Genomic DNA, 25718 nt, shown 5'->3' on the forward strand with positions numbered 1-25718 from the left:
AGCTACTAGCCCCACAGTGGAAACGCGACATGATTTCCGCCTCACTGCTCAACCTCCCGGGCGATTGGCCCGGCCTGGCCCGATATAAGCCCTGGCTCGCACTGGCCTGATAGTGGAAATGCGGCAATTGTCCTGTTCTTAGCTGACAGAAGTGGATCCCGGTGTAATCTTCTACTGCTGTAGCCCATCCCCCTCAAGGTTGGATGTGTTGTGCATTCAGAGAAGCTCTTCTGCAGACCTCGGTTGTAACGAGTGGTTATTTAAATTACTGTTGGCTTTTATCAGCTGGAACCAGTCTGGTCATTCTCCTCTGACCTCTGGCATCAACAAAGCATTTGCGCCCACAGAACTGCCCCTCACTGGATATTTTCTCTTTTTCAAACCATTCTCTATAAACCCTAGAGATGATTGTGTGCGAATATATCAGTAGATCAGCAGTTTCTGAAATACTCAGACCAGCCGTCTAGCACCAGCAATGATGCCACATACAAAGTCACTTAAATCTCCTTTCTTCCCCATTCTGATGCTCGGTTTGAACTGCAGCAGACCATCTTGACCATGTCTACATGCCTAAATGCATTGAGTTGCTGCCATGTGATTGGCTGATATTAGAAATTTGCATTAACGAGCAGTTGGACACGTTTACCTAATAAAGTGGCCGGTGAGTGTACTGTACATTATTAAAACAATATAAAATATGATGATGATGTGTTATATTTAATAGGCTACTAAGTACCAGTTAAAAAACATAGCATGTATAACAAAAACAATAATTCTGACATTATATTATATTATTCTGACATTATTATATAAAACCATGAATGTTTTTGTCATCTGTGTAGTATGTGAAATCATGAATATTAAATATATAAATGAATATAAAATATTAATAACAAAATAAAACGAAAAACATTCAAAAAGTATTTCATATTTAATGCAGAAATGGTAGTATTTGTACCATTTAAACTAATAAAATAATTAGTATTTAATCCATGTATTTAAAATAAAATATTCCAATTTGCTTTCGGAACTGGTATTATATTCCACCAAAGATACCAGCAGACTTTGTTGTGGCTTTGGGAGATCTGAACCAATTGTGCCAATGATTCTGCTATGAATGTATGCCAAATTATAAGGGCAGGAAACTGCATGCGTGAAGTGTCTCTGCAGTTTGCAAACAGCCTGTTAATGCGCCATTTAGCATTTCTCTCTTGTCCTTAATTACTATCATTTCCCTGCGCACAGGCGACTGGAGGTGTGTGTGTGTGTGTGTGTGTGCGCGTGTGTGTGCGCGTGTCTTTGTTAAAACAAAGGACAGAGCACTCAAACGAGAGCCTTGGCGTCAGGTCGAGCTGCAGTTGCCATCGTAACACAGCAAAGAATATGGGCCGTTTGGTGACTCATGGGTAATGGGAATGTGTATGTGTGTGTGTGTGCACGTGTGTGAATGTATGACTACCCACCAGCCCATACAGCTCTGTGATGCTGTTCTCATCTTTATTTCCTACAACCTTTTTAATGTTATGTCATACATTATGAATAACACAAAACCAAATGCAGGAGTGACGACATTTCTTTGTTTACTAAATAAACTGCTACATTAAAATGTAATAATATAAACAAACTATGCATCATTTGAAGGATCAAAGAGTTTAGTGTCAACATTTTATTGTTTAGGTGCTTTAGCAACATCAACACAGCAATTAGCATATCGTTTGTGCCAGAAGTAAAAAAACAAAAACATAAAAAACAAACTGTTGAATACAATTCATCGCAAATGAGTAAAATAGAATTAAGAATCAAGCAAAAAACATTCAATGAGCAGGCAGCAAAGTGGCGCAGTGGGTAATACAGTCGCCTTACAGCTAGAATGTTGCTTGTTCGAGCCCTGGCTGGGTCAGTTGGCATTTCTGTGTGGAGTTTGCATGTTCTCCCCATGTTTGCAGGGGTTTCCTTCAGAAGCTCCGGTCCAAGGTTCAAAAACATGCGCTATAGCTGAATTAAATGACCTAAATTGGCCGTACTGTATGTGAGTATGTGGGTGTTTCCCAGTATTGGGTTGCAGCTGGAAGGGCATCCTCTGTGTAAAGCATGTGCTTGATAAGTTCATTCCGCTGTGGCGACCCCAGATTAATAAAGGGACTAAGCCGAAAAGAAAACGAATGAATGAATGAACTTCCAATGGCAGCTTTTGTTCACAAAAACAGCTAATAAATGAAATACCAATAAATAATCAGTTGTTGACATCAGAGTTTTCTTCAGGCATCTGCTTGTTGTCAAAATATCTGGGTAAAATTTTTGTCATAAAACATACACGAATGTAAACATGATCTGTGCATTAGTTACGTTTTTTTCAGTGGGAATTTTGTCATTTAAGAATGAAAGAAATGCTATAAAAATGCTATACCTACTTTGCCATTTCTGAGAGTTTGAGGTACTCGCTTCATTAGCTATGTTCATTCATTTTCTTTTTGGCTTAGTCCCTTTATTAATCCGAGGTCGCCACAGCGGAATGAACCGCCAACTTATCCAGCACGTTTTGGACACTATGGACAATTTAGCCTACCCTATTCACCTGTGCCGTATGTCTTTGGACTGTGGGAGAAACTGTAGCACCCGGAGAAAACCCACGTGAGCGCAGGAAGAACATGCAAACTCGACACAGAAACGCCAACTGACCCTGCCTAGGCTTGAACCAGCAACCCAGCGACCTTCTTGCTGAGAGGCGACAGCACTACCTACTGCGCCAGTGCGTCGCCCGTATTAGCTTTGTTTTCTAACCAAAAATGCGAATTAACTTTATATGCAAAACTGAAATATCGCATAAAAGACGTGCGAATAAAGCAGCGTTTCCATCCTAGTCAAAGTGGACAAAATCGTCACTTTTTGATTAACTGGAGCCAAATATCATTAGTAAAAATTGAATTTTTTTAATGCACATATTGGAATTTGTTTGTTAAATCTGTTTCCATTGAAGTTTATGCACATCTTTTCTTATCAAATAAAAAGTTTATCCCTCCCAGTTATGTGCATGTTTTATGCACATTTTCAAAATTTATGTGCATCTTGGCATTTCCATCAACCAATTTTTTTTATGCGCATATCCAAAATGTGCATAAAAATAGGTGGATGGAAACATAGCTATTTATCTGTGAAGGGCCATTGTAAGTATAGGTATACTACTTACACCCGTTTCTATAATGTTTCTTTCCAGTCTCGTCACAGCTTTGTTTGCACAATAAGTAATTTGACTAACGTTTTAAGCGTTAACTAACCAAGCACATGCAGTTAATCCCATTGGATGCTAATTTAATGAAGAAAATGCACAAAAAAGTACAAAAAAGGTGAAAATACACAACAAATACGATCCTCTCTTTCATTGGATTAAAAAATGTTCAGACTAACGCCTTAGCTTTTCTTCTGGCCTTTCATTTCTACTTTCTTCTAGGTTTTTTGTTTATTTGTTTTAAACTTTTGGCTTTAAAAAGGAATTTTTTTTTGTTTGTTTTGGGAATTGTTTTGGTCGGGCAAGTGGGAGTTTGGGTGGGTAATGTTGTTTTATTTTTCCCAGTGGTGTGGGGATTGGTATTTGAAAGAGAAGAAGAAGGAAAAAAATTTATAAATCCAACATTTTCCTGTTCCTTTTTTTTAGCCCAGTTCCAGAGAGAGAGAACAGATAGCCCTGTCTTGTGCTTGGAAATACAGTAACTATTATGTGAATGAAATGTTGCACAAATCAATGTCTGAAAATAGTAATGATTCAAATTCTGCGAAATGTCCAGATCACGCTTTTTTCCGAAATCAAAACATTGGATTGCAGATCACTTTTTGCCGTTTTAAAAAAGCATCTGACATGGCAAACTTTTCTGTTCCTTTTCCACTGTAAACAGATGCACTTTCCTTAATAGTTGTGACTGTGTGACTGTGTATGCATGTGAATGTATGACATGTATGCAGATCTGGGATGCATTTCCTCAAAATCATCATTAGCCACCTAAGGTTGCAAGTTTCGTTGTTACAAACATAGTTTGGCAATTTGATGTTTCCTTAATCCATCATTAAACTATTAATTTCATTGACAAAAATACGAGTAAAAAATGTTTGTCTCCTACAGCTTGATACAAATAAGTATGCTAGTAACATGACTGAACACAGTAAAAGCGTGATCCACTCATCTAATGAATGAACAGCGCATTATGTAAAAAGCAGTGGTTAGGTGACACATTTGTAATGTATATGGTGTATAAACGTCTACCCACCAGCCGATACAGCTCTGTGATGCTGATATCATCAGGGTCCACCATGCTGAAGTCTCTCCGTGGGACCAAATCCAAACCCAGTTGCCTGGAGCACACAAAAACACACATTTTAAAACTCTTATCATTTAATCTGATTTTGGTTATTGCAGTTTTGCATCTTACACGTTTAAATACTGATATTAGATTTACTTGATTGAATTAAATACAATTTAAATGACGTACATTGAGTTTTAATACGACTTCATTCGGTAAAAAAGAATCAATACAGTATACTTATTATGTGTGGAAACAGTTTAAATGTTTTTAAAATGTGTCTGTGCATAAATTCAGTGGTCGAAAAGTAAATTGAGAGCACACATGCACAGTTCGTTTATATAATCAAATAAAATGAATAGAATTCAATCAAATCAACTAATTCTTTTCATTTTTGGCTAAACAAATTGCTGTAGAGGTTTACCCTTTACAATAAAACTCAGCCAACAAATAAAAAATATGTAATACTGTGTAAAAATGATACACAAATAAACTGAAAAATCATTTCTGAATAACAATTTTGAGTTTGTACTGTACAGTATGTGTATATTGTTTTGTTGACTGAATTAACTCTAAAAATGTTCACTTTCAAGTCCTAAAATAGACACTTTTATTGACAGAATGACTCTTTTGCTGCATCCCATAAATCACCGGTCCCCAAATACAACATAAAAAGTTTTTCAGATAGATATTCCCCAGTAAATTTCACAAAGCATGAATCAAACTGGTAATTGATCCATTTAATTGTAAACCCTCCAAAAACGACTATGAACAGAGAGACACCAAAATACCAATACGTAACACATCCCACTTGTTACTACCATCTGCGACTTTTTTTTTTTTTGAGAAAAACTGCATATAAACAGTGGAACACATGGTTGACAGATTGGCCAGCATTTGCCGGTAGTTCATCATGCGTCCCACCCACTGTTTATATGTGTTCTGCACAATACATTTGCAATCAACAAATGTGCCAAAAACAGGAAAGCAAATCTGTAATGTCATAAAAGCTTTAAACTATATTCATAATCTATTTTTTGCTGGAAAATATATTGCACCCAAAATAACTGCAATAAATGATAAACTTTATATCACTAATTTTAAGTTACAACATAATAGTGTGATAATTCAAGTACACTGTTTCAAAGAATGTTTTATTTTTTAAAAATATTTAGACATTTAAATTGGAACAAGTAAAAAAAGAATAATAATAATAATAATAATAATAATAAAATATAATAATTAAATATATTAATAATAATAATATAATAATAATAACAATATATAATAATATAATTGTTATTTTACTAATGCAAAAAGTATAAGAACAAAATAACATGTTTCAAGTCAAAACTTAGACTTTTAAAGCATCTCAGGCCCCTCTGCAGGCCATTTTTTAATAATCAGGCAGATTCCGAGACGGGAACACGAACATGTTTACCTTATGGGGCTTGAGGCAAGATCTTCCTTTGGTAACAATGTTACCTGCTGTGCTAGACATTCTTTCAGAGCTTTGCTTGTTGCACAAATGCACATGTATTTTGAGGGGGTCATATTTGAACTTGACCACATCTGTGGTGGCAGAGAAAAGGGAGATGTCTTTTATCTCTTTTAGTATGCTGTCCTTTAATTTGTTATAATGGGATGGAATGGCAGTTTGGGAGATGTACATTTTCTTTGGCAGTTTGCACTGTTTGTCAAATGTTTGCAGCATATTTTTAAATGCTGGTTTTTCGGCCATGTTTAACGGCTGCATCTTTTTAGCTTAAAAGTGGGTTACGCTGTCTTTGAGCATGTGCCATTTCGGGCTGTCATGTTAGTTATTGCACTGTCAGTTAAATACGGTTAAAGCCGCAATGTTTCCACTCTGGAGCAAAAGACTGTGGCTTTAAAACCAAGTTCATCATGACTTGTTTATCCTAACTGACTGTAGTTCCTAAACACTAATCAGTGGGTTCACGTCTTGTCTTCTTCCCTATCTGCTCAATCTCGCACTCTGACTGTGTGTGTGTAGTAAATGCTGCATAAGCCCTGCCTTCCACAGAAAGCAGAATACAGCACATTCAACAACACTTTTCTTGTTATATTATGGGGTCTAATCATCATCTCTTCTTATGTATCAATGTAAATGTTTATGTATATAATAGACAATATATTGGGCCTTAAAAATTAACCACCCTAATTTTCATATATCCCACGATAAGTCAGTATATTGACTATCGTGACAGGCCCAAACCCATAACCTCATTTTGGCATATATATATCATGTAATAAATGTACTAAAAACCAAGGAGCTTCCCTTTGTGTTATTTTGAACTTTCATGCACACACAACAACACTGTCAAAACAATTCTTGTTCACAAAAATTCCCCAATTTTTTTAAAACCCCATTTTTTGCATGTCAGCCAATAGGTGGCGATGTCACTTTATAAAGAAATTTTACAAGTATATTAGGGTTGGGCCGATAGACGATGCCATAGTCCATCGCAATGACCGATAGATACCACGATGCTGAGCCGGCATCACGATCCTCCGCCCGGTCCCCGTTGCAAATCTGCTCGTGAAAAATACACACTCAGGCCCTGTTTACACTAATAGGTCTTAGTTTTTTAATGCCATTTAGAACGAAAACGATCCACATCCACTCTGGCGTTTCACCTAGCATTTCTGGGCAGCCCTCCTTTCACACTAACGCTGAAAATGTACATCACGTGATGTTGAGGCTGGTTCCTGTTGGTTGTGCACCTTTTTTACCAACCAAGTTTGTCAACGCCATTATAACAAAACAGATCACTATTCGTGCCTATTCACAAGTCCCGGGAGGGGTGGAATTCTGAGGTGACAGAACAATAATGGAGACTCCTGAGAAAAATGGGAGTGTTGGAAGGTATGGATACCACGTGTAACTACCTGTTATATACATTAGTTTCAGAACCAAGATTGACACATGTAAAGAGCACATCGCTCGCATAAATGTGCACCCTATACTGACACTGAGGAGAAGAAACTGATGTCATTTTGTTTTTATGTGCGCATAAAACTATTCTTCTAGCTTGACAATATTTTGATTGAAATGTGATGGTCTATTTTGAGAATGTTTTTTAGTATTTTTCTAGAATTTGAATGTCTCTGTACTGTTGCCATCTATGGAGGACGAAAAAGCATTGTTGAAAATACGGTAAGAGTAAAACTCACTCGTTTCCCCAGTCCAGTCGTGCTGTGATGTGCTGTTTAATGTCACTCAGACGGTCATGAGTGAGGTGTCCAACCAGAACCTGCTGCCGCAGCTCCAATATCTCGTTCATCACGTGCCACAGTCTATGAAAGAGATCTCCTTCATTTCTCTGAAAAAGACATAAGGGAAGCACATTGTTTATCTTCTGCGACTGCCCGACCGACCGAACTACCGAACGACCTACCAACCAACCAACCAACCAACCAACCAACCAACCAACCAACCAACCAACCTACCTACCTACCGACCGACCGACGCACCGACCGACCCATCTATCTATCTATCTATCTATCTATCTATCTATCTATCTATCTATCTATCTATCTATCTATCTATCTATCTATCTATCTATCTATCTATCTATCTATCTATCTATCTATCTATCTATCTATCTATCTATCTATCTATCATCTATCTATCTTTAAACTGTTTTAATCTATCTATCTATCTATCTATCTATCTATCTATCTATCTATCTATCTATCTATCTATCTATCTATCTATCTATCTATCTATCTATCTATCTATCTATCTATCTATCTATCTATCTATAAACTGTTTTAATCTATCTATCTATCTATCTATCTATCTATCTATCTATCTATCTATCTATCTATCTATCTATCTATCTATCTATCTATCTATCTATCTATCTATCTATCTATCTATCTATCTATCTATCTATCTATCTATCTTTAAACTGTTTTAATCTATCTATCTATCTATCTATCTATCTATCTATCTATCTATCTATCTATCTATCTATCTATCTATCTATCTATCTATCTATCTATCTATCTATCTATCTATCTATCTATCTATCTATCTATCTATCTATCTTTAAACTGTTTTAATCTATCTATCTATCTATCTATCTATCTATCTATCTATCTATCTATCTATCTATCTATCTATCTATCTATCTATCTATCTATCTATCTATCTTTAAACTGTATTAATCTATCTATCTATAAACTGCTTTTCTATTTCTTAAATTAAATTCTGTTGAAGAAAAAGATTGTTCTTTAGATGCTGATTTGTAAAAGGTAAGTTTGCCACTCAATGGGCAATTACTATTGTTAGCCAGCCCTCTCTTTTGGGGATTTACACCTACCTACTGTAGCTTTAAGCAGTAACAGTTCTTGACCCCAGTAAGCTACAAACACAAATTAGTATTTATTGGAAAGAACACTTTTTGAGCTTTACTGTGTTAAAAGGGATTTCATGCTCAAAAATATAAAAAGCTATACATTATGAAGTCATGAAAAAACAAAATTGTAATGTGTTCAATATTTGTTTTTCCATATACAAACACAGGAAAACATTAATCTTATGTTCTAGAAAAAATATGCCTTAAAAGCCAAGTGATTCAGGAGTTTATATTTTGAATTTGATGAAGATAGCTTGCAAAATGAGATTTCGGTTAAAAGTTTTTCCAAGACTAAATTGGTGTCCTTCTTTCCTTCAGAGGCATTTTCTCAAAAATGACCTTTTCAAACTAAAGCGGTAACAGTTGCTGAATAATTAAGTCTACATTCACAGTTCATTTATCTTTGGAAAGAAGACACTTTAGGTTTTATTATCCATCATCTAGAGTTTATCATGCTCAAAATGAAAAAAAGTTTAGCTGTTTAAGTAATGTACAAAAATTGCACTGCACTAAACATTTTATTATTTCATAAACAAATATATTAAATTAGTTCTTGAAATTAGCAATTGTGATGCTTAATATTTTTGTGAAAAACAGAAAACAGAAACTATTTTATTTAAAAATATTTTGCTGCATTGTTAACATCTTTATTGTCTTATTTAGTTAATTTGGAAGAAAAGCATTAAGTATTAACAAAAGCAAATAAATAAATATATAAATAAATAACTGACTCAACATTTTCTCTATATTTAATTAATTGTTCAATTCTACCAGCTATTGATTTAAATTAATCCAAAATAGATATTTGGAAAATTCAGGATTCACATACAATTTTAAATTACATATTATAACATTTTGTAATCAAAATTAAGTTTAAATAAATCCAAAAAAAGAGAATAAATTATGATTTTCATGACATTGGAAGCCAAGTAATTAATTTCAATTGTTGATAAACACACTCACTATTGACATGAGCAAGAAAAAGATAAACTCCCAAATGAATTCCCACAAACAAACTGAATTTGTTTCACACACAGTAAACGCACACTGATTTTATTCCAAAAAGTAGGTAAAAGTAGATACCATTTTTTACAAATTCCCAATAAAAACTTTGATGTAGGGTAATGTTTTTGTCAAGAAAATTAGATTTGTGGCATTTTACATTAAACAGATTTCAATGACATCTAAAGCCACATAATAACTATCTATCCCTGATCAATTTAACCATTAACAAAAGAAATAAATTAATTTCCCCATTTAAAGCAACCTCAATGTGTTCCACACAGAACAAAGAGTAATCTTACCATGTAGAGCTGCTTCCACATGGTGCCCCAGTCTCTCAAGGTCATAGTTATCTCTGTAATGACCGAGTCCTCTGTGGGGATGACGGTCTCAAACTGCCTGCGGGACGAAACACACAAACACACGTTCACACACTTCTATCTGAATAGGAGCGCTGACCTCGCACGACCCTGAGCGGAGACACTGACTCATGAGGATGTTTCCTCAAAAAAGCACTTGCAGTGGCTTGTGGGATAGTGAAGGCTCCTGTCACTTCCATCCAGCAGATGCGTCGTTTTGCAAATGCATTTTATGTGAAGCATGAGTACGAACTGCCTGATAGCAGTTCAAGGTTTTTTCAAGGGCAAAAGTCAGATTTTAGTAGCCATTTCGTTTTTTGGGTCAACAATGTGTTAGATTGATAAACTCATCATCCTGTACTTTAACAGATTTAAAAATTTTACTTTTTTTTAAAGAAATCTTTCTTTAAAATAAATGCCACCTGATTTGATGTACTAAAATGTCATGGAATTTGCATTTAAATATTTAAAGGGGTAATGAAATGGGGTCAAAATAATAATAGGATATTTGACCTCCTTATTTTCGGAGGTCAACAGAGGGAAATTGAGGAAAATATAATTCTTTTTTTTTCATTTCGTGATCCTTTATTTTTTCAAAATATGTTATATGTGCTTTCTCTAAAGATATGCTGAATCATTTTTATTATAGTCATTCTTTACTGGAAATATTTTGTGCGCTCTGACAATTGATATATAAACTGAAACTCTGCTTTCTGTGGAGTTGTGTTTTGCATACTAATGAAGCATTTTGCAGAAAGAGCAATCTTGGAGAAGAAATATGCAGCAGAAACAATAAAAATAACGTATGTCTCTCACTTCTGATTTCCTGTTTAACCATTTATAAAACATATTGGGGCCAATGGAGGTCTCTAAGCATGTGGAACTACAGACGGTGCAGAAAAGCTGACAGAGACAAGCCGCCTTCTCCTTCTTCTGTGTATATAAACTGGGTCTTTAGTCCTAAGAAAACACTCGCAGAGCGCCTGGTGTGTTCTCTTGGATAGCATTGTATAACCAATAGGACACATTTGTGCGGCCCAGGGCCCTAACCGAATTGTTTATTTGTACTTAATAAATCACTAATATTTTTTAAAATTGATCTCCGCCTCCTGAGTTTGTATTGAACACGCATGGAATAATACAGATTTATTCCAATATATTGATTATGATTCATTTTAGTGGTATATGGATTCATTTACTGGTATGAACACAATGTGCCTATTTAACTATTAAATATTAAATATTTGCCTACTATTACTATTATTATGCAAACTAAAATATAATTTTATATGTTTTATATGTAAAATTAACATTTGATAGAACTGGATATTGTATATTTGTCTCCCAATTGGTGCATCAACAGAATAAAAAACACTTTGAATAATACAAACAATAACAAATAAAAAATGTATAGGGATGTATTGAAATCAAATTGTAGATTTCGAACTCAAAAATGGGTTGTAATTATTTTATATAATAATTATATTTTCAATTTAACTCAATACAATAACCACATTTTATTGACATAAATATTTGTTTTTAGTGAATGAGTTTATGTAATGCCATGTGTATTTATATAGCGCATTTATTATGTATGGCCATACATCCAAAGCACTTTACAATCATGAGTGTGGTTGGGGGTTTCTCCACACCACTACAAGTGTGCAGCATCCACTTGAATGATGCGTTGGGTGATGGGGATGATTGGGGGGTTGATGGAGGTCATTTGGTTAGGACACAAAAAGTGCCGTGGGATTTTTAATGACCACAGAGGGTCAGGACCTCAGTTTATCTGACCGACAGCGCTCACTGACAGTATAGTGTCCCTTCACTTTACTGGGACTCACAGACCACAGGGTGAGCGCCCCTTGCTTGCATCACTAACATCACTTCCAACAGCAACCTAGTTTTCCCATGTGGTCTCCCATCCAGGTACTGACCAGGCTCAGCCCTGCTTAGCTTCAGTGAGTAACCGGTCTTGGGCTGCAGGGTGATATGGCTGTGAATTAGTTTAGAGGTGACATTTTACAGCGGTTGCCATGACAGCACTGTAGAGCAACTGCAAGCAGCAGGAACAAGTGTACTAAACAGAAATGTCCTGTGGATATTGCTGTTTTCAGTGAGCATGTGACAAATGTAACAAAAGAGACCTCGGTGAAGACCCAGGACATGCTGGAGGGACTATGTCTTTCTGCTGGCCTGAGAAAGCCTTGAGATCTTGCCGGAGGAGCTAAAGGAAGTGTCTGGAGAGTTCTTTCCTAAGACTGCTGCCCTCGCGACACGGCCCCAAAAAAAGCGGTTGAAAATGAATGAATGAATGAATGAATGATCGAATGAATGATCGAATGAATATATGAATGAATGAATGAATGAATGAATATGTGTTCTCCTCTGCTCATATGCAGTTTTTCTTCTGCAGTTTTTCTTTTTCATATTTTCAGCAGCTCACATTTTAATGCATTCCTAAAAATCTGTAATGTGGCAATTTTCATTTGGAAACAACAAAATCATGCTACGGTAGTAAAATACATTACAAAAAGAAAATATATAGAGCAAACAAAAACAAAGCAGTTAAACTTAAAAGTCTGCGTGAAGCAGAAGTTGTTTAAGAAACTTTTATTTCAGTCAGGCCTGCAGCCAGAAGAAGGGGTCGGTTCTTTTTGTTTCTGAAAAACTGGACTTTGCAGTTATTTGCCTTATTTTGTATTTAATTATGAGGTTTAAATACTGCATTTTAGAGACATTTTAAGCACAATTAATCATAACTACACTTTTTGATTTACAAAAAATATATCTTATCATTTTGCCAAATTGTTCACCATGCTATTTTACTATTTTAAGTGTTTATTTACAAATGTGTATTTAAACTGTAAGATTTATATTAGTTTCATAAACAATGTTGAGATTAACATTTTAAATTTGAAGATTTAGAATAAAGAAATATAAAAAGATATTTATTTTTAAAATACAATTTTATTATCATCTATCATTACATTCTGTTAAACTTGTTTTAAATTAAAACTGAAGCCTATACACAAATAACAAACTGCCCAAGACATTCAATTTTCCTTATTCAGAATTCGGCCAATTGAATATTCACACATATTCAAACATAAAAATAACAATCTAACAGATGATTCTTCTTGGTCTTAAAGCCTTCTTTGATTGGTTAGTTTCACAATTTTTGCACAGAAGTCAAACATGAACCTTTGTCAGTGGGAGATGAGTCTTTCAAACCCACTACGGCTACGGGCCTGTTCAGTATGCTGAATCTGCATATTAAGTAGGGTTTAAGGTTGTCAAAATTATCAGTTTCAGTACTAATCATTACTTGAAATTTTAAAAATGTCCATTTCCCACTAAAATCTGGGCACTGCTGAGCACATAAACTCCACTCTTTAAGTGCAAACAGAGATAAGCACACAGATACATAGGGCAATGGAGCATTTCAACGCAGCGTCAATCAGTCAATCCATCAGCGGATTGCTCAAGTGTCAGCTCAACTGATCTACCTGGTTTTGAAACAATTCAGCATCTATGTATCACTGTTTACACTTGGTAAAAGAAGTGAAAAATGGTAAGTTGATAATCAGAGTCGATCACAGTCATATCTGTTAAGCACGTAACCACACAACAACCAATCAGCGATGTTTAAGAACGTGCTCAACAGGGCTCATCGTTAGCGGGAAATTTATCAATTTATTTTTACATTTTCAATATTGATACCTGGTAGGAGGTAGGGTTGGGTACCTTTGTAACCGTACCGGATCAAATCAGCATATGAATTTCGGTGCCTAATTTTGGTGCCACTGGTGTTACAACAAGGCCGTGAGAAGCATCAAAGGGGAGCATGAAAGGCACACATAGGCCTTGTGTCACACCATTTCTAAATATTTAATTCTAAACAACTTTGAGGAATACGGACAGGCGATGTCAGGCGATTGTCATTAGCCCCTTTCACACATACACACCTTTACAGAAAATTACCGACAATTTTCCGGAAAGGTGTGTATGTGTGAACAGACTTTTTTTGAAAATACCGGTAAATTCGTTCTGGCTATTTTCCGGAAAGAGAAGTTGTAACATTACCGGTAATTTGCCGGAATGCTGCGGTGTGTGAACGCAAAAGGAAGATTGCTGGAAAGAGCGCGTGCACGTCTAGAACGTGCAGACGTGAGACGTATGCTTTATCCAATCAGAACAGTCAGACGCATTCACGTCCGCACGGTTTATGAGAATAAAAGCCTTTGAATATTTTTCCAGACACATTTAGCTGTTAGAAATTAGTCACATAATGTTTATATGTTCATCTTAATGCTAACTGTGTAATTAATTATCGATAAGATGCTTATGATAAGCCATTGTTTGTTTACCTTCAAGCTTTGTGTGTGCCCATAAACAGTCTATGAGCGCCAGCACACACACATATCATGTACATCTCGACATGCGAAAGTGTTTCTCTATATGTTTTCATCGAAGTTGTTCACAATACTGATCCATCCACAGAGTTTGTGATGTAGTCAAATGATTACAAATACAAGCGCAGCCGTTTAGAGGTCATTTCTGGCTAATGATGTCAGAATTACCGGTATTTTGAAATGGATGTGTGAATGCTCTTCTCCGGAAAAATTCCGTAACGTTGTCGCCTGTGTGAACAGCGCTTTTTTGAATTTACCGTTAAAGTCGTTCCGGAAATTTTCCATATATTTACCCGTATCACTGTGTGAAAGGGGCTATTGTCGCAAGGGAATGGACGCACGCAACACGCACATTCAGCCAGGTTTTCGGTGAGCGACAGCGACCCTTCAGATCAACACGCATGATTGCGTTCATCAAATGTGCTTAAACTAAGAATTCTAAAATATATTTTATAAGCAAGGATTCTGACACAGCGACGTGCTTTACAAAAGCTGCATGTAAGGGGGAAACATGTAAAACTTAATGACACATTTGAGGGCTCAAAAAGGCAAAGGAATGCCTCTCTTGCGTGCTTGGCGTCACGTGCAATCGCTCTCTCGGGCACTCGCTTCTTCTGGTTTTACGGCACTTGCTCTCTCTGTGACGGTGCTGTGCACATCAGTTCCCCACATTCGTCAGAAGTTGACACCCAAATTGACACAGGTAATAAAAAGATTAAACTTCAGTCATGTTCATGTTGTGAAACACAATCAAAATGTCCACTGTTGAAGATATTAGACTTCAGTTTTCAATAGCGATTTAATACTTTTAATATAGGAAGTCCTCGGCTAAGCAGAGACCATTATTAATCAGAAATCTAGTGTACATAGTTTTACGTTAGAAAATGCAGTCTTGAATTTACAAACAGTCAGCAAGTACCAAAGAACAGATGTAAGACATTGATCAAATGTAGTTTTCAGCCACGCTCATGTAAGTAATATTCAACTCGTTTAGTTTTGCCTTCATTTATTTTTGATTTCCGTCTTCAACACGGGATTTATTTACAACACAGTTTTAAACATAAAAGTTTAATTAACTCATTTCTAATATCTACTTTTTTATCTTCCCCATGGTGACAGCCAGTGCAGAACATTTTACTAGTTATTTTGCAAGACAGTTGTATTCAGACAAACCCCTTTAAGTATTTTATAGTCTTTTATTCAGATTAAAGTATAAAGACTTAATCAGTTAACTACAAAAGTTGAAATAATTAGTCAAATAATTTCGTAACTGATTTGTTGTGTATATCAAAAAAATATACAGTAAATATTTCTTAAGGATGCTAATTATACTGACCTTATTTTTATTTAAATTTAAAACTGCTTTCATTCACAAAATAAACAATAAGAAATAGGAATTATTATGACTCCCAAAAGTATGTGGCCCCAGTTCAGGCACCGGTTTAACAACCGGTATTGTTTTAAAAGTATCGATTTAGCACCGGTATCGAAATATCCCCAAACAATACCCAACCCTAGGTGGAGGTGGGGCTTTTTTGTGCATCATTTACCTCATAGCAAACTAACAGTAAGAGGGGTTAAGAATATTGTAACTGACATCAACAAAGAAAGACCACCACTCCAAATGCAGAAGCAAGCAAATGATCAGACTTTGACTGAAGATTACCAAAACACATTTTTTTTTGTGAATTAACTGTTCACCTTAAAAATAACAATGCGCACAATCAAATTTAACATTGTACATTAAGATTTTACGCAAACTTCAACAAAAATATTGACGATATTGACAACTCCAAGTTTTCTTTTAAGATACACAGACTATTTTGTCATATTTGGAGAGTACTGTTTAATCTGGTACTGGCAACCTTTACAAATGGCAAAGGTTGTTTTATTTATCAGTGCTTGTTTTATTCCCTCAAATGTAAACCTCCAAACCGAAGATATGCATCACAGATTTACAACGGCTTGCTTTGATTTTTCCTGTCATATATGTGGCTTTCTATCCATCCACCAATTAGTGCAAATGTATAAATCAATTCAGCTCATTACATGCAGTAAGATCTGTATATTTATATCTAGAATTGACTGACTCTCACCCTTTGTTTTTGACGTGGGCATTCTTGAGGTGAATGTAGGAGCTTGGGAATATTCCCTGAGGAGAGAGCACAGAAATTATTTAATGAGCCAATTACTGCTGTAAAGCACACAAGAGAAAACAAACCATCTGTATATAAATGGACTGAGAGTCAAAGCAGAGGAAACAGATACAGGAAAAATAAAACAGATCAAGAGAGAAATAAAGGGATTATATAAATTATGCACAGGCTTACCTTTACATTTGGATTCTTTGTGATAAATCCTCTGTACCATCCTACGGAATTACATTTATAATATGTCATATGTATAATGCAAACATCAATATTAAACATGCAGAAGGCTTTAAATTATTAATAAAAGTATTTGTTCAATTATTTAATGCACAAATTATCAACAAGTTCATTAAGGGTGTTTCTACAATAATGACCTGAAGAAAATATACTAATAAAAGACATATCCAAGTAGAATCCTTTAAATACTGTAATTACTCTTAATCATTACTGCTCTGAACCAAAACACTGTAATTTCATATTTAATAACTTTCTGTTGTGGAAATAATGGTGAAATGGTAATGCTAATGGGTTAATTCCACAGCTAATAGTTAAAAGTACTGTGCATCATCTGCTTTGCTATGCTCTAAGATTCCTCTTTCTGACCCAGTATTAAGGTATTCTCCGGATCCAATTGTTAAAGCATCTTTCAGAATATGGCACCAATCTAGACGAGTTTTATTATTTACAGATCTCTCAATGCAGGCTCTTGTTATGAGGAATCAAACATTTAGTCCTTCGATTGCAGATGCTGGAAAGAAAAAAAGGACTTATCACAATGAACATTGTATACATAGAAAAGTCCTTTGACCAAATACATGGTTTCTGCAGGTTTCACCAAGTTAAGTTTAAGACTTTAAGACATTTTTAAGAACATTATGAATGAAATTTTAGGTTTATACTTTTAGGCTGGTTTATACTTCTGCATCAAGCACATGTGTATAGTCTGGCGCAGCCTTCACGTGGATGCATAGCCCTTGTGACTGACATGCACCTCTCAAATTATTTAACTACACGTCGTAACGATGTGTAGAGCAAGCTCTGTGTTGGTCGGCTTGGTAGCATAAAAATTGTGGGCGTTGCTGAGAGCCGCGAGGCAGATGGAGCTCGTGTTTACAGTGAAGGAGCTCCAGATGGAAACTTTTGTTGTTTGTTTACCTTACGATTAAAGTTGTTGCACGTCTGCTGGTTCCCACCTCTGAGTGAGCGAGTTTTAGCATTAAGATAGCGTTCAAAAAAACAAAACACCCGAAAAGAAATTTGATAAAGAGGAACATAAACACCTCGCAGCCAGCTAGTGTTTCAGAAGTGTTATTGCAGAGCAACACAAACAGCACGCAAAAGTATAAATGCACGACTACGCGCAAGGCATGAGCCATGGGTCACGCCAATTTCTCGCCGCAGAAGTATAAACCAGACTTTATACAGGGCTAAATGCTAAGGATTTTTTTCGAATAACGTTATCCCTGTTACAAAGATTTTCATTTGCCCTATCAAAAAATTATAACAATTTAATACATTTAATTATACAATATTAATAATTTTTGTTTGAATATTAATTTTCAAATATATCCATTCACATACCCTATAATCCTTACCAAAAACAGAACAAACCATAGCTGTCAATTACTTCAGTCTACAACAAAAATAATTTAATAACAAAAAATATAGGTCAGGTCAGTATCCTCAGCAGTGTTACAGCAAGGAAAGTAATTAAATGCTATTTTAAAATAAAAGTATAAAAGCTTTATTGAGATGGATTGTTGGTGATTGTATTTGGTGTTAATGGCCAGATTGGGTAGCTATACATGAACAGAGGAAAATTAAGACCTGTTAAAAAAGATTTAAGACCTAGAACAGAATATTTCAGTAGATTTAAGGCCTTTTTAAGGCCTAAAATTTAGCTTTTGAAATTTAAGACATTTTAAGACTTTAAGACCCTGCGGATACCTTGAAAATAAGAACAAAATACAATATCCCAAAACAGTTTTTTCTTTTAGATATTTACACATTTGCAGTTTTATGATTTTTAACATAGTGAATTTTCAGACTCTACCTACAGAAACATTACTTGACACCCCTTTAAAAACCAATCCAGTTGTCAAAGCTAATATATGTGTGATAATAGGTGCGTTCGACTTCATGCAGCGTTGCACAGACCGATCGAAATCTGTCTCAAAGCGGTGCATCATGGTTAGAAATTTTGACTTCACGGTGCCGACGCCTTATGACTCTCACATGTGGCATCAAAGTACTGCAACATCACTCCGAGATCAGACCAGATATACTGTATACACAAGATATAGCCACATTTGTACAGTCCTCCTAGGACAAAAGTCATTCAACCGCACTAATCAAGACTAAAGCCACTGTGAAGATGCTGGACTTTTGCACTGTGTACAGATGTAGTAACGAGCGAATAAAAAAACAAAGCATAAAGGCAGAACATTTAAGATTTCATTTTTTATGCTTTTGTATGTTACAAACCTTTGTGCTAAACGAGTTACGCTATTGATTATACAGTCACTTACTGCACTGACCACTTGCAGTAAATACCCATATACTCTTTAATTTGTTGAATAAAAGCAGAAAACACTGTAAATGAAAAATGACAACAAGAAGCTGCGGTACTAGAAACTATTGTCGGTTAAGTGAAGTAAGGGCTAGCTTTTGAAGTAACTTAAGGGTGCCTTATAACATAACAGTGCCTGAGCCTCAATGAAAATTATTGAGAATTACAGATGTTATATTATATACAATTTAGATCAGAAAGGTGAATATGCACATTGAGACACAGGGATATTGATATTTCACACAAGTTGGTTATAATGGAAATTTATTCACAATGAATCGCTCCCTCTGTTAGAATTAGAAGTGAAAGAAGGAAAGAGTTTAACAGGGAGGGAGGATTATACATATCCATGCACACAAATGCACGCTCTTTGTCGGCAATACCTGTGCGGTTATCCATCGATGTAAAAAATATAAAATAATAATTTTCGTAATTTAAAAAAGTATTTGCATACTGAACACTAGGAAAACTCCTGATCATAGATATATGTATATATGTTTACATATCTATGGCTCCAGATGGCCAATCCTCTACTACACCTTGGTCCCACATTCATTTCAAAGGAGCGCTACCCTGTACTAAAATGGCAGCTCCATTGACGCATTCCCTCCAATAGACAACAACAGGGTAGAGGGTAGGCGACATCTAATGTAAATATCTATGGATCAGACAGCAGATTCAGCATCTGAAGAGTGACTGCAGGAGCAGTGATGATGACACCGATATTACATGATTGACTATATTCACCGCTTGACAACAACCACATGTTTTTCGAGTTAATTATTGGACAACTTCCGTCTCACAAATTTCAAAACAATTAACTCTATGTTATCTCTGTCTTGTACATTTATTGTTAAATAATGTGTTTATAAAGGCTATATTATTTGCATAAGTGTATTTTTTTGTCTTTTTTCTATACAGATTTAGCTCAATAAACTATTTAAATGATATATTTTTAATGAATAACTAAATATCAACTTAAATACTTAATTCCCTTGTTGTTGAAAATAAACATTTCATTAATGGTTTGTAGAGACTATATGAGTTTTTTTGTAACTCCTTATTGCAATAAATAAATAAATATTGATCAAATAAATTAGTGATGAATACAGAGAATAAATTATCACGCCATGTGATCTGTCATGAGTCATGACTGCAGCAAGCTATGAGCTCCGAAGTGTCTGACCTGACGGCTCCGTTTTCAACCATCCCCCCATTTCCACCATATTTATATATGTTGATATAAATATATATCAAAAGTACTGTGAATACACAATCACTTATCATTTTTACACTTCATGAATAATGTTAAATATTTGCAACCATTAAATGATGATGCACAGAGCAATATTTTATTTTCATATGTAAAACAAACAGCATGATAGACCTTTATTACTGGAGTCTTAATGTGTGTAAAATTATTCTAAAATAAAACGCAATTGTATACAACAAAAACTGATTCTATCCAAATACCCACACACACAACATTTTAAAAGAGATCAAAATATTTAACTTAAAATAAATAGTACATACGTACATATCATTTTTAACAGTGTCAAATATAAAAATAAATGATTCCTTTAATCCTAGATCAAACTTTCACAACCTGTTTTAACATTTGTATAACTTTAAAAATATATATCATACCCCTTGGACATGATCCTAGTAAACAACATCAGGAATTATCTACCGTAAAGTGATTTTTCTAATTATAAATAAGTTAAATCCGTGGTTCTCAAACTGTGGTACGTGTACCACTAGTGGTATGCAGACTTCCTTCCAGTGGTACGCGGAGAAATGAAATATGTCATGTACATGCTACACACATTTCAAAATTTATCAAAAATTATGTATATAATATGTAATATATGACATATAGCCTATATTTCTGAGGTAATCTGCCACGTTTTTTAACTGTGCAGAGTTGTAGCTGCTTAACTGGGCCAACTACGCTACTGTATTTCAATGCTGCTCATTTTAATGGTGGTACTTGAAAAGCCAATTTTTTCTGAGGTGGTACTTGATGAAAAAAGTTTGAGAACCACTGAGTTAAATTATGTTTTAATGCCATATATTGGCATCAATGAAAAATTTAGAGCAAAATTACTAATAAACATTCAATATATAATTTACAAATCATAACAGTTTCTTAATAAACACACATTATACAAAAAACATACAGATAGCAATAGACAAAATTAATATATGACTTTTGAATTTAATCAATGATAAATATCCTAAAATTCTTCCAGGAGACAGCTTTTTATTAAATTAAATCGTTCTCTAATATCATTCAAAAATATATATTCAATTATATTATGTTTTAGGGTCAAAAATAGGTTTCTCCCCCCCTTTCAATAAATATGAGAGTGTAAGTCCTCCAATTCTACATGTCAGTTCTCAAAATGGTAGTTATTTCTACAGTATCATATACTAATGGATTCATTTAATACAATTTATTGTTTGTACATTCATCCCATTCACCATTTCTCATTAAAGCACAAATCTCAAAGCAGGTCTGACATCAGACTCATGAATTTTTAAGTATACTTTTGTCTCTTAATCGAAGAACATACAGTTTTGAAGTGGCTGATTGTCATCTACACAATAAAACAGCGATTACCTTCACATTTTTCCAAAATCTGCACCGTGTCACCGATCTCCAGTGGGAGTCCATGCTGAACCATTCCTCGAAAGTTTGCCAGCACTAAAGAAAAGGAAACAAACAAAAGGAGAAAACATTAAGTAAATCAACTTGAAACAAATCCGAAGACTGAGCGATCTTTGTTTGCGTAACTGCATGTGGACGAGATGGAAACGTTTACCCCAGTGGGTGAAAATATACCAAAAATACATTCAATAATTACTTCTATTTCAAAATTAAATGTAAAAACACTACTAACACAGCAATCTTATTCTTAAATGGCAACTATTCAAATTGTACTGCTCAAAGTCTCAAGGTCAAATCCATTTTGTATAGCTCCCGGTCATGTCTTGGTATAGACTGCATCTGATCTTAAAAAAAAAAACAAAGAAAGAAAAACACACACAAAACTGTTTTTAAGGGCATAACGTTTCAAATTTGAATTACTTTATTAAAAATTGTGAGAACTGAGGCATTTGTTAGAAAATGACTTTACACTAGCAAATTATATTATGTTGCTTAGTTGTCAATTTAGAACAGAGAAGAACTCTCAACTATTTTATTTATTGTTTTTTGTAACATAAATAAAAATAATAATAAAAAATGTAATATAAAAGTAGGTAATGTTACTTTAAAAGGAAACAATAAACATCTTCCCACCTACGCTTCTCTAGCCTACCAACTGTCAGTTGTTTGTGTATATCTACAGAATAAACACATAAAAACACATGCACATGATATCATGAAATCTTTTTCCACTACATGGCATTATTGTAAATTAACTAGAACTATATTGCTTAAAAGATGTTTTGAAAGATTTCTGTGTTGCCATGTAAATGACTGGACAACGTGTCGTAAAACTTTTCATTTTTAGTTCTACTAATACTAATAACATGTACTAATAATATAACAACACAAAAGAAAAGTAATTCAACATAGCATAACATAACGTAACACAGCGTAACGTAACATAACAACATAACATAACAACAAAATGTAAAAAAGTAAGATATAAAGTAAGATAAGATAGCAATGTAACAACACAACATAATGTAATGCAACATAACATAACACAGCGTAACAACATAATGTAACAATGTAATGTAAAGTAAAGCAACATAACGTAACGCAACAACATAATGAAACATAACAACATAATAATGTTTAATAAGACAACATAACACAATGTAACATAACATAAGATAACAATGTAACACTGTAACGCACCATAACATAACGCACCATAACGCAACACAACATAATGTAATGTAACATAACGTAACGTAATGTAACGCAACGCAATGTAGCGTAACAACATAACGTAATATAACGTAATTTAACATAACATAATAGCGTAACATAACATAACATAACGTTACAAAACGTTACAAAACGTAACAAAACATAACGTGATGTGACGTAACATAACATAAAAAGATAACAACGTATCATAATATAGCGTATCATAACATAACGTAATGTAAAGCAACTATTGGAGGAAAGCTAAAGAAAATATTATTTTCATCTTATGGTACTCATATTAATCTCAACAACATTATAGACACCTTATGTTACTCACATTAATCTCTTCATATTTTTGGAACATATACACATATTAATCATGGACGAATACATGGATTGTGTTCATTAGAAAAAAGGTTTTGACAAGCAACTGATTAACCAATCTTTCTCTCGTTATGTGATATGTTATACTAACTGAAGTTCTTCTTTTATTATGGGGTCATTTACTGGAACATTTTGTTCAAGTTCTGCGGACAAAGGAAAATACAAGATACAAGGCTACAAGATATTGCAAGAAGGGGGGCCTTGGTCTAGACTTCCTCTCTACCAAAAAAGATGTGCAGGGTCACAAGAAGGGTATGGTTGTCACGAGTTGTGAAATATGTTAAAGGTGCAATTAACTATTTAGATTTCCTGTGCAGAAAGAGAATAGTGAAGGAAGAAATACCAAATATGCAGTAAAAGCAGAACGGAACTCACCCCCGTTTTCTCCTCATGTCTATAAAACTGGGTTTCTAGTTACCAGGCATGGCAGAGCACCTGATATAAGTCCCGGTTAGCATTGTATAACAGCTAGACTTAATCTGTGTATGCCCAGAGCTCTGAACATCGAATTATTCATTTGTATTCAATAAATTACTAATCTTTTAAGCATTGAACAATTTCTCCTGAGTTTGAATTGAACACACATGGAATAGAGGATAATATTCCAACACAACGTAACATAACGTACCACAAAGTAACACAACAAAATGTAACACAATTTAACATAACAATGTAACATAACATAACATAATGTGGCAATGTAACATAATGTGATGTAACATAACATAAAATAACATAAGGTGACATAAACATAATATAAACAATTTCAGTGTGTTTCCTGTATTAAAATGCTGTTATGGGCGCACATATGAGCGCAAATGCCTTTGCTATTTAAACAGCGTGACTGAAAAAAAACGTCAAAACGACTCTTGCGTCAAGCTGAAACTAGTAAATAACAATTGCGTTGCACCCTGCGCCACATTGCGCCACATTGTAAAAAATGGCAGTTATTTCAACGGTAAAAAACTGTAAAAATGCTACAGTACAAATCCGTAACCTGGTTAATGGTATGTTTACTTAATATATACGGCGAATAACCGTAAATTGACTTTCCCAGAATTCCCTGCATGGCACATAACTTTTTATGCATTTGGTTGACATTAATATGGATCTTTTTAGTTGTTTCCCCATCAGTTATGTAAATTAGAGAATTATGTTACATCTAATGTTGATAAACAATGTTTATTTCATGACTTTAATTTTATGCGTGTTACCATACTGGTGTTTAGTAGCTGTGTGGATGACACTGAGCACCTTCTATATGCTGAAACTCTTTTCTGCTTGTGGTAGAAGTTGATTGTGATGAGCATTGGCTCATTATGTAACTTCCTCATCACCACCTGAATGTGGGTGTGCTAACGTGTCTAACTGTGTAACAAAAGATGTGTAGATGTTGATCATTCAAAATACAGACATATATCCTCTATGAATGAAATAAAATAAAATACGGTAATTAACTGTAAAAATGAAAATTACTTTTACTGTTTGTACCGTGTTTTTAACGGTAAAGTACTGGCAACCACAGCTGCTGATTTTTTACCGTAAATTTTACGGATTAATTTTTTTTACAGTGCAGATGTATGATAGGGCCCTAAGACTTTGGTCTTTTCTTAGCTTGATTTTTTTAAGAGTACATATCTATGTTTTCTAACATAAACATTTCTGCTGCTGAAGAAAAAATAAATAAATCACCCCAATATATACTTACTGGATGCAGCTTAGTATCAGATAAAAGAAGAAAACATTTTATAGTTCTTCCAACACAAACGTAATTGTAAAATGCTCATTAAAAGCGTGTGTGTGTGTGTGAGAGAGCAAGAACAAATTTGCTTAACTACAACAAGTTCAGTACACTTCAAAATACAAAATGCAGCACTCCACACATTTCCCTACGAAATATAAACCTTACTATGCTTGCATCTGCATTTCTAACATTATCTCACTGCTCTCTTAAATAAGCCCTGAGTCACGTCCCAAAGCGAACCTTACATAACAAATACAAGATCTTCGCACACGAGCTCATATAGGCTCAACATATCATTCATTTTCTCGACCCAACATGTTTTATATTTCTTTTTGAGAGCTCATTTGCATATCAAGTGGGTAAGGAAACGTTCCGACATGGAAATAAATAAATAATTATATGGATAAACAAACCCAACAGAGTTCTGACAGCGTTCAGAGGTTAAGCAGGCTGCTGAAACAGCCATGTCAGCTTTTAAAGCTGAGAAGTGTTGCTGTGCTCACTGCCTGTCAGAGATGTGCTGAAGCAA

The 25718-nt window shown here is 34.6% G+C and overlaps 1 protein-coding gene across 2 annotated transcripts in view; it reads right to left on the reverse strand.

Moving 5' to 3' along the window:
* Window positions 1–25718, reverse strand: part of dock4a (dedicator of cytokinesis 4a) — a 199006-nt gene that overhangs the window by 127620 nt on the left and 45668 nt on the right. For both annotated transcript variants that reach the window (XM_087312229.1, XM_087312228.1), the window contains exons 2-7: window positions 21799–21882; window positions 16787–16827; window positions 16553–16608; window positions 9982–10078; window positions 7488–7636; window positions 4260–4344 (exon numbers count right to left, since the gene is read on the reverse strand). Coding sequence is in view for 1 of the 2 variants with exons in the window: in XM_087312228.1 (XP_087168354.1) it covers window positions 4260–4344; window positions 7488–7636; window positions 9982–10078; window positions 16553–16608; window positions 16787–16827; window positions 21799–21882 (512 nt within the window). In the remaining variant the exon portion in view is untranslated. The remainder of the gene's footprint in view (window positions 1–4259; window positions 4345–7487; window positions 7637–9981; window positions 10079–16552; window positions 16609–16786; window positions 16828–21798; window positions 21883–25718) is intronic.

Source organism: Danio rerio, chromosome 25, assembly GCF_052040795.2.
Source record: "Danio rerio strain M-AB ecotype USA chromosome 25, GRCz13ab, whole genome shotgun sequence".
Lineage (NCBI taxonomy): Eukaryota > Metazoa > Chordata > Actinopteri > Cypriniformes > Danionidae > Danio > Danio rerio.